Source organism: Pithys albifrons, chromosome 8, assembly GCF_047495875.1.
Source record: "Pithys albifrons albifrons isolate INPA30051 chromosome 8, PitAlb_v1, whole genome shotgun sequence".
NCBI lineage: Eukaryota > Metazoa > Chordata > Aves > Passeriformes > Thamnophilidae > Pithys > Pithys albifrons.
In genome coordinates, this window is record NC_092465.1 from 26515216 (window position 1) to 26533146 (window position 17931).

General features: G+C 40.0%; 1 protein-coding gene across 4 annotated transcripts in view; it reads left to right on the top strand.

The window, feature by feature from the left end:
* The window catches only part of PARD3B (par-3 family cell polarity regulator beta), a 394364-nt gene that overhangs the window by 107477 nt on the left and 268956 nt on the right, over nt 1–17931 (top strand). For all 4 annotated transcript variants that reach the window (XM_071561897.1, XM_071561898.1, XM_071561899.1 and 1 more), the window contains exon 3: nt 6107–6275. In XM_071561897.1, the coding sequence (XP_071417998.1) occupies nt 6107–6275 (169 nt within the window). The remainder of the gene's footprint in view (nt 1–6106; nt 6276–17931) is intronic.

The window sequence follows — 17931 nt, forward strand, 5'->3', positions numbered from 1 at the left end:
AATGAAATTGTCATGGAGCTTTGTCATTCACCCCTCCTGACAGCAGTTTGTTAAAATGCAGGTGCTTTCTGTGAAAAGTCTTTACTAATGGGCCGAAACAAAAGCACTGGCCTTCAGAAGTAAAGATATGATTAAATAAACACAATCTTGTTTCCTGAGTGAGCATTTGAAGTCATGGACAGGGAGTATCTGAACAGGAAACAAACATGTCTGGAATAAACCCACGATTTTACTACCTTTGGTTGTCCATAAGTGAGAGAAGAACGTAGATAAAGTAAATGTGAAAACAAATAAAGAGGAGAAATTTCCGTGCAACTTGAATGAAAAATTTAATACAATTCATTCATTTTTGTTTCTGAATGTATCATTCCAGCTGTTGAAAATTGCATCTTTTCAATCACATACTGATGCTAGCCTATGCCTGAGAACTTCTCTTAGTGATTTTTATCCTAACAGTAATTGAAAGTTGATTAATTTAATTGCAAGCAAGCTTTTATTTTGCCATTTCTTCCTTAATGCTTTGAGTACATGCCTGGTGTTTGAGGTCAGAAAAGAAATAATGGTGTCGATTTTCTAGTTCAGTACAGAAAAGCTAGTAAAATATAAAGGTTTTAACCTTATTAACAGTTGTCAAAAGTGAAGTTTAAGGAGAAAAAATTATGAAACCTTTTGTTTAAAATGGTATCTAGTGCCATGTGAAGTCAGCTGGTTTTGGCTTAACAAACAAGTGCCTTAAAGCAAGATCTGTAACATTCTGCTATTTGTTCAAAGGTGAGGATGTTTTTCCTTGTAATTCTGAAACTCCATAAAGTTGTTTCTGTTTAAATGAGCTTAATTAGCAAGAGCTAAACCAAAACTACTGCAATTTTAATTTGAAAGGACTTCTTTTTGCTGCTTCTTGTGTGTCCCGTGCCCATCTGAGTGCGCGAAGGGCACAGCCGCGACGTGTCCAGGTGTGAGCCCTGCGTGGGGCTGCGGCGTGTTCAGGTGTGAGCCCTGCGTGGGGCTGCGGCGTGTCCAGGTGTGAGCCCTGCGTGGGGCTGCGGCGTGTCCAGGTGTGAGCCCTGCGTGGGGCTGCGGCGTGTCCAGGTGTGAGCCCTGCGCTCCAGCCTGTCCAGGCGCGAGCGAGCCCAGGCGCGAGCCCAGCGCTCCAGCCTGTCCAGGCGCGTGTCCAGGCGCGAGCCCTGCGCCCCAGCACGGGCTGCAGCGTGTGCAGGTGCGAGCCCTGCACTGCAGCGAGGTGGCTGCACCTTGGGTTTGCAAAGCAGAGTGCAGGGAGTTTTGGAAGGACTGAGAGCACCCTGGAAAATGTAGCATTCCACATGGGAGCAGGGGTAAGGAACTTGCTGTCTCATGGCGGCATCACAGCCTGCTGCATTCACCCACCTTTTTGTTTATGAGGGTTAATCTTCATTGAATGCATCTCTGTTGCTCTCTGTGTTTGGGAATATAGTCACATAGTTTTTACATAATCTTGTTTTACTTTTTCTGCTAGCTTTGCAATTAAAATATTGTTAAATTGATGAAAGAGTTGTGCCATAGGACAGTGTACAAAGTTTAAATTTGGCTCCACTGGAGTGCCTTGTAATAGGATGCCACCTATGAACAACAAAAATAAAGTGTTCATTATTGCTGCCTGGTGTTGTGATTGCGTCAGCATTGGTAGGAAGGAGTTTAGTAATCAACAATGACAGGTAAGTGCTAGATTTTGATAATTTATTGATTTTGATTTTCTAGGTAACTGGTAGGATGTTAATAGAGATTGCAATAATATGAGGGTAGAACCATTTCAGCTGTACAGGAACACATACGTCTTTCACAGTAAATATTCATGTTCTTTAAATAACCTCTAAAAATGGAGATACCAGACTACAGCATGTGTACAAAACTGCATAACTTACACAGTTTACAAATGTCTACAGTAATATTTTGATGTGTTTAAGAAATAAAAATCAGCTGACCTACTGAACTCTCAATATTTGTAAATACTGAACTGGTAAAGAATAAACTAGTGTTGCAAACAGTGCTGTTGTTTTCATTATATGTTTGTGGGAGTTTCTTAATGTGTCCTGCAGTTCTTTTCAATCAGAAGAGTTTGGCAGTCTGTTCCAATTAAAGAATTTTCTGTACTGGAAATGAGAAGTCAATTATGACAATTATTTTTGAGTAGATAATTTACATAACCTTAATTGTATTTATTCCCCTTGAAAGGCTGAAGCAGATATTTGTAATACTTTGATTGATTAGCAGTGTATTTATGTTAGAATTACCACTGATAAGATGCTCCTGCAACTGCAGTCCTGAAGAGTTATTTCCCAAATAAGCCTTTAGAAAACAAGTGGCTGTTTATTTCATTGGAGAGGAAAAGCATTGCATCTTTGCTACCTCCACATGCAGTACTGTAGCATCTTCTTTACCCACTCAGTAAAAAACTCTAGATCACGTTACTTAATTATTGGTGTGTTCCACACTGCAAAGAAATACATTTTTTTAGGTTCTTTAATCTGTCAAAACATGCCTGGGTGCAGACTCCTTGCAGAAGTGCCTCACTCACAGTGACAGCAGTGAGAGCCTTCCCTGCTGGCAGGTGGAGCCCTGGCCAGGCTGTTGCAGGAGTTGGCCTCTTGTTGGCTCCTGTGCCCTCCCTGCTCCAGCTTGGACTGTGGAAATGGAGTGCTGGTGTGGGTATGGGTGGGAAGGGGAGTAGTGGCAGAGCTGGCATGTTCTCATGCTTGTGCTGCAAAGCTGGGATTAGGAGCCAGTGTGTTTCTATCTGCTGAACCTTCTTGATCGGGGAGTGGAAGTGACAGGTGCTTTAAACCACTTGCCATCTTTCCATATAATTAGGCAGGAGAAGACCTGGTTGTTTTATCCACTTTTGGGCACTGTGATTTCTGCCCCTCAAGTCACCTGAACCGAGGTGTTTCTGACTGGGTGTCAAGGCAGGTGTTTGACTTGTGGCCTGTTAGCTCTTGGGCAGCATCACCCAGCACTGGGGCAGGTGCTTTAGGGTCCCCAGGGACACGAGGACAGTGTTGCAAGGAAAACTTTATTTTAAAATAACCTGGGCCCTGGACAGGTCGGGCGGGCCCCCACTAATGCCCTCAGCCCTGTGCAGGGCATGGGCACCTTCAGCCCTCTGGGTAGTGCCCACCTGTGTCCCTGCTCTCACCGAGGGGCCCTTGGCAAGGAGCTTTGGGGATGTGACTGCTGAACCCAGGGAAGTGGCGGGGATGTGCCGAGGTGAGGAGTGGGAGCAGCCACGTGGGGATCCAGGTATGGCTGTGGTGTGGGCTGGCTGGGAGATAAGCTGCTCTATCCTACAGATGACAGGAGCCCATGACCTGTCTTGCCTGTTGGAATAATTTTATATTATCATTTTTGTTAAGGATTCATTTGAACCAAGGGAAACTAAGGACTGGTTGTAGTGCTTAGAAACAGCAGCCATACCGTGCATGACCTGCGAGGGAGGAGTGCAGGGCCAGACTGGTGCTCTGCTCTCTACCTGTCACCAGGGGAACATATTCACAGAAAGCACATAGAAGTGGGGTGCTTATAGCATCAGTTTCTCCTGGTGTACCTTTCTGATTTTGACTGCTACATGTTTTGGGGGCTTCTGAGGCTGAGATAGTGCTTGCACATTTCCATTCAGCAGTTCTTGCTGGTGTCTTCCATCACTTTGATTTTTATTTTTCTTAACCAATTTCTACTTTCCACCTCTGCAACATCCTGGGGCAGTAAGCATAGAGTGTTCCACTGCAATACAGCATTTCATATGCTAGGGTGTGAAACCAAGAGGAAACTTGGTTAAGTTGAGGAATTCAGTTGTTTGTTCCCATCAAATCACAGCTGAGCTCCATTTATTCTCTTCTACATTGTGAATGCTCAAGTGAATTTTGTATCTCGTTACTACCTAAAGTGCTCTCAGTGCCAGGGTTCTACACAATCTCCAATTTCCTCTTCATTAGTAACAATCTTTCTTAGAAATTAAATTTCTACAGCAAAAGTGAGGCTAAGAAAGCAAACCTTTTGGTGGATGATGGTTGTGGAACTTACTGAATCAGGATGGACTTCCATAATAACATGAATAGTCATTTTAGAAGGAAATTAAAGACCTCAAAGGGTATTGGCTTGTTTTGTTTTGTTCTTTTCTTGGTGCTGGAGAAAATCACTGTGATGTGTTGGTGTCTGGATCTAAGTCAGCCTTTTTGGCTGTATGTAGTCTTGGGGCATAATGATGGCCAGGTGATGAATGCAGGGTGAACACTTGGGTAGTTTCCCTATTATGCAGGAATACGGCCCAAAGACGGTTGTCCTTTTTACTGGAATTAATCTTCCTTATGTGCTTTGGACAAATAAAAACCAAATTGTGTGCTGTGAAAGCCAGTTGTATGGCCATGGAAAGGAAACATGGAAAAAGAGAGCAAGTTTTCTACCTAATTATTTAAGGGTTTTGTGTGCTCTGAAATGTGCATTGGTAAATATGAGCTGACACATTTCTAGCAACCAAATTATAAATGAGTGGAAGACCTGAAAATGTCAGCTTCTCCTTAGAAGCACCTCAGGATTTTTCTTTTCTCTTTCCTCTCATACATTCATTTCTTCCCTTGGGCAAACAAGTTTCTTTAAATGTTTGTGTTTCAGTGTACTGTTCTTCATTGGGTATAACTGTTGACACTTCTTGGCAATGTCAGAGGAGATTTGATGTACTAATACTTTGACAGAAAGTGTATGCATACCTTAAAATAACACACAGATAAAAAGTACTAAATCAATCCTTTAAACTGTTTACTGTATATATCTTGACATTGTCTAACCAGTTGTGTGTGTTACAGTATTTTTGATGATAAGCTGGGAAAATTATTAGGATAATCAGAAGGAGTTCAGTAAAAGTAAAATAAATGAGCACCTTAAGGTGAAAGTATCTTCTACAGTGATTATTAGGCAGAGTGTTTGCCATTTAAATGGCACAAGAACTGTGTCATGGCAGGACACATGTGCTGGGGTAGGAAAAACCCTTGAACTGCTGCTCTGGTTTTGGAGAGGACTCTGGAGTGCCAAGTGTCCTGCTGGTTGAGAACAGCATGTCTTCTACTTGGTTTAGTTTCACAGGAAGTCAGTAACTTTTAGCTTTGTTTTCCCAGAGCTGTTACACATTTAACTATTTTCCTGGAACTGTAACACTGTGATATGCACCCAGCCACATGTATGAGAGTCACTTCTTGCTGAAGCTGCATACATGTTGTCTCATTGCTTTGTATCAGTAGGAACTAAAAGGAAGATCCTTGTGAAAGGCCAGGTGAGCTGAGGCAAAAAGTAAGGATTCTGATGATTTTTGTCATTTTCATGTCCGCTGTAGTGTGGGCTTAGACAGCGGACTCTGCAGTCTGTCATTGCTTAATCTTGACCATCCCATGTTCCTGAAGTGATGACAGAGCCAGTGAGTGAGGAACAGTTTTCAGAGTGTACCTGTGTAAGCTTGCAGGAGGGAATGGGAGGAAGTAATACATCTGTGGTGGATAGAGAAGTGCAGGTGTGTGTGCATAGCTGGACCATGAAACTCATCCTTACAGAGGCACAGGCTGGATAACTAGGGAGACTGGAGACTCTGTCATTATGCTGATGTATCTTGTCCTTGGAAGGTAATTATTATGTTCTCATAAATAAAATGTGCATCTGCTCACTCAGTACAGCTTCTGTAGTTGTGTTGCCTTTGTGCAGCATGTCAGTCAGTAGCCCTAAAATTTTTTAGAATAATAACACCCTCTACCCCCAAGAATTAAATGCTGTTCTGTGTTTTTAAGCATGTTCATCTGTTAAGTGTTTTGGAATACTGTAAAATGCTCACTAATGGTAGCATGCTAACTCCAAGAAACGCATGTCAGCGTAGGGCAATGCTGAAGCATATACTTAAGTCATATTGAAGTCAATCTATCTAAACATAAAAGTTTGTGCACTCTGGAATCTGAATGTTTGTTGTTAGCTGTTCTGAAATAAGATTGTTATTTATGTACTCTGAAGGACGAATAACTTGTTGGGGGTTTTTAAAGAGTGAAGTTTGGGAATACTTTAAATATACAAACTGTATTATCTTTCGTTTTGATAGCTGATTGCTGTTTATGATGAACAAGAAACTCACCGTAAAACTGATGGCACCGATGGCAATCTGACAGACAGAAATACTCCAGACTCTTTTGAGGCGGATGTGGCGACTCAGCTGGCGGCATTTCAGCCAATTGGTGAGATTGAAGTGACTCCTTCTGCCTTAAAACTGGGTAAGTCTTGGATGGTTATCTTTTTATTTCTTCTTTTCCTTCAGTCTGGAGTCCAATTTTGTATAGTTAAAGGTTGGCATTTTTTTAGCATCCCATTGTTTGCATTGCAGTTCAGTGAAGACAATTCAGTGAAGGGTCTCGATGGGAAGTGTGTGAGGAGCAGCTGAGGACACTTGGTCTGTTCAGCCTGGAGAAGAGAAGACTGAGGGGAGACCTCACTGCAGTTACAACTTTCTCGTGAGGGGAAGAGCAGGGGCAGGCACTGATCTCTCCTCTGTGGTGATCAATGATAGGACCCGAGAGAATGGCCTGAAGTTGCATCAGGGAAGGTTTAGTTTGGATATCAGAAAAAGTTCTTCCCCCAGAGGGTGGTTGGGCACTGAACAGGCTCCCCAGGGCAGTGGTCACAGCACCAACACTGACAGTTCAAGAAGTCTTTGGACAATGCTCTCAGGCACATGGTGTGATTGTTGGGGATGTCCTGTGCAGGGCCAGAAGCTGGACTCAATGACCCCTGTGGAACTCTTCCAGCTCAGAATATTTTGTGATTCTGTAATGATGAAAGTTGAGCTTTTGGACAGTTGATGCTGAAGACTGAGCATGGCAGTTTTGCACCTGAGCCCTGCATCCTGCTGTATGTTCTGCCCACCCATACGACTGGGCTTTCTTTTTAATCCCTGCTTTGACTGGGTAAGTTGCTGACAATCCTTCATCGTACCATTGTGAGAGTGCACAATATGAAACCTGTGAGATGTATTATCAAATAAAAAAGTCATTAAAAATAACCCCAGCATTTTTGTTGATGAACAAAAAATTGTTCAATGAGTGGAAAACTGCTGTGTGCAAATATTTTTACTGATTATCTGAGTTAGTGCCCTGTTTTGGGGGTGGGAGGTGGAAAGGAGGAGTTGCTGGTTGCAAACAGTTCAGCTCTTTGCCTTTGAAGAAGTCATACAGCTGGGTCTGTTTGCCTTTCTGGCTTTCAAGTGAGCAGACTGTCATTAAGAAAGGCTTCTGCTTAATTCCCTCTTATATTAGAGAGTGCTGCATGAACTGCTGCAGCCCTGGTCGGCTGTGTTGTTTAAGTGTGCCTGGAAGGCCAGGAGTTCAAACACTGGTTTCCAATTATAAAGACCTGGAGTCTTGTATGTTGAACACAAAGCAGTTTGAAATACTTTCTAGGACTGAGAGTAAGCTAAGCTGTCACCTAAGTACAGATATTTCTGTATATTTCAAACCCAGATTGATGGTGAATGCTCTTACAGTCTGCCTGTAAAGCAGCATTAAACAGATGAATAATGCCCAGGAGAGCTTTCTGTGCATTCCACCACAGCCCATCTCCCAGTATTCCCGAGGGCTGCTGGCAGTGGGCAACAGTGTGCAGTGGAATCTCTGAGGGTAAGGGGGTGGGGCAAGGATAAAAATCCTGTCTCTAGTTGTGCTGCTCACATGGAGTAGTCTGGCTACAGCTTCAGAAATGGAATGCTCACTTGTCTGTTCATTTTCAGTTATATTTTAAAAGGAAAAGGCTAATTAACAAAAGCAATGAGCTAAAATAAAATTTCTACTCACTGGATGAGGCTCTGTAACTTCTAACAGAAGTCTGTGCTCATTCTGTGCCTGGTGTAGAAAATAACGAAATTCAAGCTGCATGAGAAGTTTTAGACTAAAATTTCTGTGCAAATGGTTTTCTTTTTTATATTCTAGAATAGAAAAATCTTTTTCTACATTTAATAACACACAGGCATTTCTTGTAACTAAAAATCTTGAGACAACACTTATTAGTGACATAACTTGTGTGTATTTGTGTTTTTGTTAAGCATGAGGTATGACAAAGTTTGTAGCTCAAGGTTCAGTGGTTGAAAGGTTCATTTATTGCCTATTTTTAATTAGCACTGTGTTAGCATATTTTAGCATGTTTCAGAAAGTAGAGATTGTTCTCCAAATACCTCTGAGCACTATTACAAAAAAAAAAAAAGAAGAGTGTTTTTTTTCTGGCAGTACTTCAGCCTTCACAGAGTTTTATGTAAAGCCAGTGCTCAAGCTCAAGCTCACCAGTGAGCCACTAAATAGATAATTCCATAGCATTTATGAAATCCTTCTGCTTTAGAGCATGAAGGAGATGAACTATAACATGCAAAGAGCAGTCAGTCAGGGTTCTATTTTCTTTTCAGTGCAATATTGACATATATTTGAAGTTAAAATGGGTGCTTCTTAAAAACAGAACATAAATGTCATGTGTTTGTCTCATCAGTTCTGTTTCAGACTGGTTTATTTTACATGGTAAGTGAAAGATTTACTACCTGTTAGTCCTATAACTCAGCTTGTACTCTGAAATGTAATTGTTTTCTCTTCTGGATTTTACACTATGGTTTACAGTTCTTCGGACTTAATTTTTGCCTTTATCTTTCATGTACAAGTCCCTGGACCTTAAATTATGTCCCTATTTCCATTAGAGGCAAATTGAAAAGTAAATGAAGAAATAGAAGGACAATTTGGTTGCATCAATATCATTGATGCATGAACCACAGTAGTCTGGCTTCCTGTCTAATTATTGAATTTACTCCTACTTGCTAGCAGAAATAAATAATATTAATTTATAAAGCTGTTGTTATTTTGAGAGCAAGGATGTATTTGAATATATATGTAACAAGAAAGCTCTGCTTTCTATGGTAGAGCTGTCCATCAAGAACTGTCATGTGCTTACCTCTCGGAGTGTTTTTCCAGAATGCCTTTGGGGAGGAAATGTGGGGAATCCATTGTTATATGAATTGTGAGATGGTGGAACAATTTTGCCTGCTAATTTCTGTTGGATGTTTTGTATTTTATGAAACCAAATCCTCGGCTTTATGTTGGAACAATGTGCTCTGCTGGGAGAATACTTCGTGCTTGATGCTTAATAAGCACATGAAACTAAACATGTTGTCAGACATGACAGAATTGGCACTGGTTGTAGAAAAGGCGCTTGAGGTACTGCCTTAAAACTTTGTTTTGTATAAACTGAGTATTTGCTCTGGTTCAGTGAACTGTATGTTATACCTAATCTGAAATACTTCAGTGGCTAGATAGAGATGGTAATAATTTTGTTTTTTCTGTTGTATGGTTGCTACTTTGAGGTTTTTTCCACAGTTGATACTCTACAATACCGATGAGTTTGACTGTCTGAAGTCATGGATTTTCTATGATATAGTTGGTTACTCTTCATTTTTCCTGTATTACTTGTAACTTGCAAAGTGAGCCAGAATAAAGGCAATACTATATTTTGCTCAAAAGCTGAAATAACTTTATATTTAACATTGCTTCCACATACTGGCAAAACTTTAGAGAAAAGAAAAAGTTTATTTTACTTAATATTGAATTACTGTCTTAATACATAGTACATATCTCCTTAAAACAGTCGGGAAATTTTTCAGTCATTTGTTTTCTTTTCCCTAAAATGAACACTTACGTACTTATAAAGCTAACTCTGTTCTCAAATAGGTTAAATTGCATGTTCTTATATTTACTTTAAGGGAAATGCAGGAAGATTTCAGCTGTTCATTAACATGGTTTCTGCTGTGTCCATAACAGAAGGTGAGGTGCAAACATATCTGAGTGCCTCCCTCTGCTCCCACACAGCTGGAGCAGCAGGTGCTGTTGCTGACAGTGTCCTTTAATTCTGAAAATCCTGGTGTAAGCGTTTCAGTGGACAATGAAATAAATAGAGTTCTGTTGTAAACAAAAGAAAAATCCCAATTTGACAGAATCTGTGATTGCATAAAGAAAACTTTTCATGCTACAATACAAATGGTAATAAAGCAACTGTTAATATACATTACAAAATTTAGAGAAGCACATGACCCTTTAATGTGTCCAGGCAGCTGTTTGAAACAGTGAATAAATTGATCTCCTGATTTTTGGTGTTTCTGTGATGAGAACACTGAGACACGGTTGCTAAGCTGGCAGCAGAGCTTGTCTTGTGTTACAGTTTCTTGTGAGCACAATTTCTCCGAGCACACGAATGATGTGGCCATGACAACAATTGCCAAAGAATGGTGCAGGCAACTAAATGCCGAAATAGCTGATTTACATTTGAAAAACTGAATGGAGGTGAACTTCAACATCTCTAACCCCAAATACTGTTGGGGTTCTTCATTGCCATCTTTTACCATGACCCTTAGTTATAAAATTGTGTATGGACAAAAGCTTGCAATGAAGTGAGAGCACAGTATGCTGAATGCTTTGTAGTGTGACCTCAGCCCGTGTGAGTGTCAGGGAACCTGCACTCCAGGGAAAGAGTTTATGACCCTCATAAAGCATCTTGTAGTTTGCTGTGCCCCCATAAGCATGCAATGGCCTTTCTGTTTGCCTTTGCACCTAATAGTTGGCTGTTGTTTTCTAGTGGTTTTCCCCACGTGGAGGTCATGGAACAGGAAAGGGGGAGTTATTTTCATGTCAATTTGTTTTTTCCTTTTCAGTCCATATGGGCAGGAAGGAGAGCAGTAACTTATTTATGGAGGATCCATCTTAAGGACAAGTCACTCTGAGCTGGAAATGCCTTCACAACCGGCTCAGTGTGTCATTTGCCTCATTTGGTAGATGATGACTGAGTGCACAGACTTAGTTGTTGCTTTTCTCTTTCCCATCTCCTTGGTGTTTAGTCAGGATTATGCCTGGAAACAACAGTTTTAGGGGATACTTCAGAATACTAAGGTAGGCAGAAAAGAGAGGTGTATGTAGATATATCCATGATTTTTTTGTTTGTTGTTTTATTTGCTTTTTTTCCATTTCTTTGGGAATTGGTTTGTGGAATCCTGAAGTTTTCTGAGTATTAGAACCTGGAAGCAGATATAATTAGGTTCTTAATGAATTTATACATTATTGAATTTATAACAGCTACTGATAGCAGCTTAAACATTCGGTTGGAAACTCCAGAATTTACCTTCTCCCTTTGGAAGCTCTCACTGCTAAGCAGGGCAAGTGTCTTGGTTTTCCCATTGAAAGGTCTTACACTGGTGTTTCAAATTTTGAATGCCTTTGTTTTATACCAAATCTTTGAGAAGTTTTTCTTCTTTTATATGTACAGGTATGAATAATTTTTGGAATAACTGGTTATGGTCTCTCTCCTAAAATAAGCTTACATGGCAGTGGTAGTTGGAGTTCAAGCTACATTAGGCCCTTGAGCTTTTGAGCAGTCAGTTCTTTTGTTTCTGGACATTTTATGTAGTGTCTTTGCCATGGGCATTATTTTCCTGAAAGCACAGAGATTGCTGGGAATGCTTCAACCTCAGAAGGTTTAGTTAGTACAGGATAATGAATAGTAGCCTAGAAAGTTTTGATTTTCCATTTTGATGCAGTTGTTGCTGTTCTTGCCATATGTATTTAACATTTGGGACAGGTTACTATGCACTCTGACAGTACAGAGTATACTCCATGAGCTTAATGTGTTCCAGTGGTTTGGGCCTTGCTCTGGCTTAAACTGTGCTTTGTGGCATTGTTTAAAACACTTACTTTGAATGGCCCTTTTGTGTTTGGCTGGCTAAGTTGGTCAACAGAGGTGCTTCCATTGGCAGTGTCTTAGTTTGAAGTCCAAGGGGCTTGAAGGGAGGGTTTCTTGCAGGAGTTTTTGGAAGTTTCTCCCTTGATAGCTCTGACAGGGCTTAAATTGTTACCTCCAGGGTGCGGATGTCATCCATTCCTGTGTAACTTCAGAGCTCGGAAAGAATCTCTTCTCTTTCTCATCCTCTTTGAAGTGGAAGCATTGTAAGTAGGCTTGGGGGCATTTTAAACAGCATATATTTGATTAGTCCTCTTTCAAGTTGGTGTTGAGACACAATGGATATACAGACTGTGTTTTTAAATACAGAGGAAACCACGTGATTGTGGATTTTTTAAATGTATGAAAACATATGATGTGAAACTATTAATTTGATAAACAAAATGTTGCTAATGCCTTGCACACACAGCATGCAAGCTGAGTCACAGTAAGTAGGAAAGACACTTTTTCCTACATGAAAGCTATTCTTTTCATCTTAATCTTGCAATGTCAGTTTATTGGCTGAGCATCCTGGTGTTTGTCAGTACATGGGAGTGTGCTACATGCATATAACATTTCTCTCCTGCATGATTCCAGGAAACCTAACATTTTGAAACTGGTGAGTTTCAAAGAAAGGCATGTGCTGCGTTCCATGGTTGGAGAGAATACTGTTCTTTCCTTAAGCAAAAATGGCTGTATTCTCTTGCACTGCACTGGAAGGCTGCTCTCATAGTAGTGATACCAAACATTCCTGTGCTGCTTGCCACGGGTGGTGTGAGGATGACTCAGTACTTGATAGATTTTTTTTCCTCTGCAGCATTCAGTGTAATCTGATTTATAAGAATGGTGATGATCAATTCAAGTCTGCTTGCATTTCTAAAACAAATGGTTTCTGTTCTCATGCAAGCTAAAGGTTTGAAGATAACTCTTCATTTCAGTCAGAGTGAAAGCTCGGTATATTTTGACCTCATGACTTGGTCTCACTAGTTGTCCTTGATTCATGGAAATGAGTTTTGCTTTACCTTTGTATTGCAGCAAAAGAATACTCTAATACTTCCTGTGAAGATATATATAAAATTTCCATGTGTTTTTCCACCTTTGGGCTGCCCATTTATAAAACAAGCCAGTCTTTCCTTCCTGCTCTGTACCCAGGAATTTAATACCAGTGTAGGTAATAAATTTATGTGCATAGTTGGTTACCAAATAATCCCTTTTCTTTTTAATAGCCCTTCTATGTCTGATTTCCCCAAAGATTATTTCTCATCAATTATTCCCCCTGTCTCTATTCCCTTTGCATTTGGTTTAATATGCCTTACTTTGGAGTAAGAGGGGTATCCCCATGAAAATATGTTAAGTAGGGAGGAAAATATTTTTCCATCACAAGTTACACACTTTTCTGCAGTAGCTCCCTAGCAGAGATGTTAATTTCTAGGCTTTTACTGCCTCAGGGAAGGTTTTGGGGAAGGTAATGAATGGGACTTAAAATGATGGAATAAATTCTGTTTAAAAAGTCAGCAGTGCTTTTTGACACACTCTGTTGAATGACAGTGTTTGTCCTCAGATTTTTGTCTATTTTACTAATTTTGTGATGTTGCTGGTTTTGTCAGTATGTGTATATTATGTTGCACAGCTAGTTTCAGAGGTGGTATCTCTTAAAAAGGAACAGACCAGTCCACTTAGTGCGCTAAATATCTGCAGCTGAAGGCGTTGAAGGGCTGTAGTGCAGTATCAGACTGGGAAGCTGGAGTGCCAGCTCAGCACCCCCTAGTACTGGGTGAGGCAGGGGAGGGTGTGTCTGCTATAATTCTCTGCAGTGCTCTGGTGTTTCAGCTCTGAGGCAGCATGGCAAAGTGTGTGTTTCAGGTGGAAATGAGCCTGGGAAGCCTTGGCTGATGGATAGTTTGAGATTGTTCATGTTGAAAGAGATAAAATTACAGCTAAAGGTCTTGAGGTAGATCATGCTTTTTGCTTATGAAACCAAACATACAGTTTTAATACTTTTTTTCTGCATGGTTTATTCACTTACGATTATTTACTGTTTTCTTCTGTATGAACATGCTCCCATATACAGACGAACCCATCTTTATGAAAGTCATAGTTAAAGAACTTCTAAATAATTGTTAAATCATTCAATGTTTGCCCATTGCCAAGTAGTTCTTTCTCATTGCTTTCTATTTAATTTACCCTTTCTAGAGCCTTAGCTGACAGATAATTTTTTGTCCATCTTAAGTGCCACTTCAGATTGTGATTGTTTATCACAACAGATATCTAGAATACAAGCCAAGTAAAATACAGAGTTGTGTATTTACTTCCTGCACCTGAACATAGTTCCAAAAAGATGCACCTCCTTCCCAATATGTTGCAGTTGCCCCATACACCTGCTGGCTGTTGATTTGTGTTTTTCTTTCTTCATAAATCATTGCTTCAGTAGAGGGAGGTCTGTTTACTGTAGACAAGAAATAAAAGAAGGATGCAATATATTCCCTGGAAAGAGAAATCCTGAGGAGTATTTGAGCATTTCTTCTTAACCCTTCCACGAAAAGGAACAAGTAACCAACCCTCTGTGGCTGAGTCCTTTTTTAACTTTCCTATAGAAATAATCATCTTACCATTTTAAATATTAGGGCAGATCAATAGGGAATGGTTATTCAATTTCCTCACCATGTAAAAACTAGAGTATCAAACAAAGCTGTTGTTCAACAGATTACAAAGCAAAACAACCCTAAACTGATTTTTTCCATGAAGCATTCAACTAAACTGTGTAATTTGATGTAACATGCCAAAAATCAATGAGTTATAATAGGATTAGATAAATTCACAGGAGGTGGCTCAGCAGCATCTCAAAATATGGTGGTCTGGATGACACATGGATTTGGAAATAAATGTTATTTCTTGCAAGCTGGTAGCATAGAACACTGTTAGGCTTTCTCCCTGAGTCTTTGCTGCCACTGTTAGATGGAGGATACTTGGTGAGGTGGGGCCACTATAGCTGCTTCTATGCTCTTAATCTTTGAAACCTTACAGAGAGTTTCAAGTTCAAAAGATTTCACCATTTTATCTAAATGTCTTTTAAAATCATCAGGAAGAAGTTTGAAATTTGAGACTAAAACTAGTTTCCCATGACCAGAATGGAAGATGATAACAGTAGGACATCTCTTTTTAAGGAAAGGAGAAACAGAAAAGTTTCTTAACTTAGATATATAAAACACAGGACATATTTAAATATTACAAACATATGCTAATTCTGTAATTTGTGGTCCTCCTTTAAAATTACTAACTCTACTAAACTCTACTGCTAGCAATAAAATGCTGCCAAAGTGATATTCATGCTGTACAGTTTAGCTGCCAAAGTTTTAAAGAAAGTGAAATCGTTGAACCATGGAAAAGTGACTGCATAAGCACCTGTAACTGATGTTAGCTGAAGTGCTAAACCAGCTTTTGGCAGTGTGGCCTCTTTTGCAGGTGCACAGAATATTTTCTTTGTGTCAGTTTGTCAGCTCAACTAGTACAGGTCATTAAGTATTTTATTTGAAGTTGAAAAATGGGCTGGGAATTGAAATAGAAGAAAGACTTATTTTCACCTTTCAATCTGTGAATAAAAATGAGGTGCAAGAGTCTGAGATCTATTAGTTTTAAAATCTTATAGGATGTATTACCCTAAAATGATTTATTTAAATTCAGTAACTACAGATAATATGCTGCTTAAAAACCCCAGTCTGTTAAATAAGATGAATACTTTTTGCTGTGTCCAGCAAGGTGGATGACTAAGACAACTGGTGTTTTTGGTGTTTTTAAGTATTTCCAGAGTTTGGACTCTTTTGACAGCTAAATGCCACTTGAAACGTATTAAATTTTGAAAAATAACCAACCAAAGCAAAAACCCAAACACCCACCACCACCACCCCAAACTCAACTCCTCAAACAAACAAAAAATTCTATTGTAACACAATTCCCCACCCCCCAAAAATAATTAAAAACTAAAAAAATGTATGAAGTGGCTCTATTTTTTAATCTTGTGTCTGAAGCTGTAAATTGGAGGATGTACTTCAGTCAGTAGAGGCGAAATAGTTGTGTGATTCATAAAGATACTTCACTTGTGCAAGAGTAAGACCTGGCCCATTGTGGAAAGTGCTGCTTCTTTTTTGTGATAGCCAGTGTGTTTGCACAGAACTCTCGATCAATCTGTCCAGCAAGGGAAGGAGTTGCACATTTTGCTTGAGCTTGAGTTGGGGGAAAAAAGAAATCCCAACTCCCTGTTGTGAGCTGATTGCCCCCTGTGCCCAGAGGATTCTGATGCCAGAGCTCAGCCTCGAAACCCTGTAGAGCTTAGGGGGACCCAGCAGGGACAGCTGGAGCTCCAAGTTCCCCTGACCATGTTCAGATCTAGAACTCCAGGCCCTGCATTATTTACCTGTGCTTGCACAGTGTTCCAAAACCCTTAGCTTTGGCTGGTCAGGCCCCTCCTAACCTCAGGAGCTGATGTTTGAACTGCCAAAGGCCTTAAGTGAGGCAGAGCACACTCCTGGGCAAGGTAAGTGTTAATGCCTGTGCACAGCTTTTTGGTGACATTTGAAAAACAAGCAAAGCAAAGGGAATAGGATTACATCTGGTACCGAGATGATTCTTGTACCATTGTGTTGATGCAAGTTTTGAATTGTGTACAAATTACAGAACTTCTCTTTTTTTTTCCTAATGCAGCAATTTAAATCTTGTGTGGTTTCTACCATATGCTTGTTTCAACCATATTTACAGTTAAAAAGAATATTTCCAAAACATAAGAGTTCAGGGAAAATACAGTGTTAACCATGAATGTATGCAGATATTAATTTTTGAAGGAAAAGATTGATCTACAGTTGAAACTAAGTGATAGAGTGCTTACTTTAAGGAAGGAAAACTCTCGCCAGCCTTGTCAAAGGGTATGTATTGTGAATAAGATTGACACATCTGCATGTGCTTAAGAAGGTGCTGTGGTACCATAATAAAAGGTACAGAGTGCAGAGTTTGAAAGAAGGGGAGGCATACCCTGAAGTGATTGAGATTAAAGGCTGTCATCATGAGAAAAATTTTAGACTTAGGCATGTGTCTGTAAACTCCTGATGCAGTGCTGCAAGATGAGGGTGACTATTCTAAACTGAGTTCCAAAGTTTAAAATACAAAGTGCTGTTCTGGACAAAGTAGTAGTGCTTGTAAAAAACGTGTTTCTATGATCAATTTGGTATGCAGGAAGGAGTTTCTGTATCTCATCATTCAGGGAAAGATGAATTTTGTGTTTGAGCTTACACTGGTTGTTATAAATGTTCAGCACAAATGCAAGAGCGTGAGTAGAATAACATGGAAACACAGCATGACTAAAGGAAAGCAGTAAGGAAAAAGGCAACATTCTGTTTCCTGACAGAAGAGAATGGATGACAAAATCTCTTAAGAAATCCCACATAATTGTCTATAGCTTGTCTGTAATCAATAGTATCGGTGATGTTTGTTCGTTATATTTTATTCATGTCTAAGGAAGATGGTGATGAACAAATTCAAGGTATGTTTGCATAATGGATGTGGTGCAGCTCCTGAGTCAGGCTGAGTCCTGGGCAGTGGAATTTGGTGGGTTTCTCCCTTCTGGAGTGCAAGGGAGCATGCTTGCTTTGAGGAGACCTGAATGTGCAGTACAGAGGAGGCAGGGAAAGGCTGGAAAAAGGAAGGAGCCTGTGGGATAGTGGAATGCTGTGCTTGTGGCAGGGAGCAGCCTGAGCCACAGAGAAGATGAGCGGAGGTGGAGGAGAGTGTGAGCTCAGGGGGCTGCCTCTGGAAAGGTGATAAGGGAGTCTCCCTGCAAAGGAGGAAAGTACCACATCTCAAATCTTTAATCCAACCTTCCTGTTTGCTATTTGTTTTCTTCTGTTAGAGAAAGCACTTTGGTTCAATTTATTTTTGTCTAATAAAAGGTTGGGTTTGTGTTTTTGTGGTGTGTGCATGTAAAACAATAAGGGCCAGAGGGAATGTTTTGTAAAATTTTAGCTAAAGACTACAGCTGACTTGTTTCACAGAGATGTTATGATGTGTGATATTTCTGTACAAGAAATTATGTTAGATGTCAGTAAATACATTTTAAAATGAAGAAAATACTCTGGTTTTCTCTTCAAGAAGAAA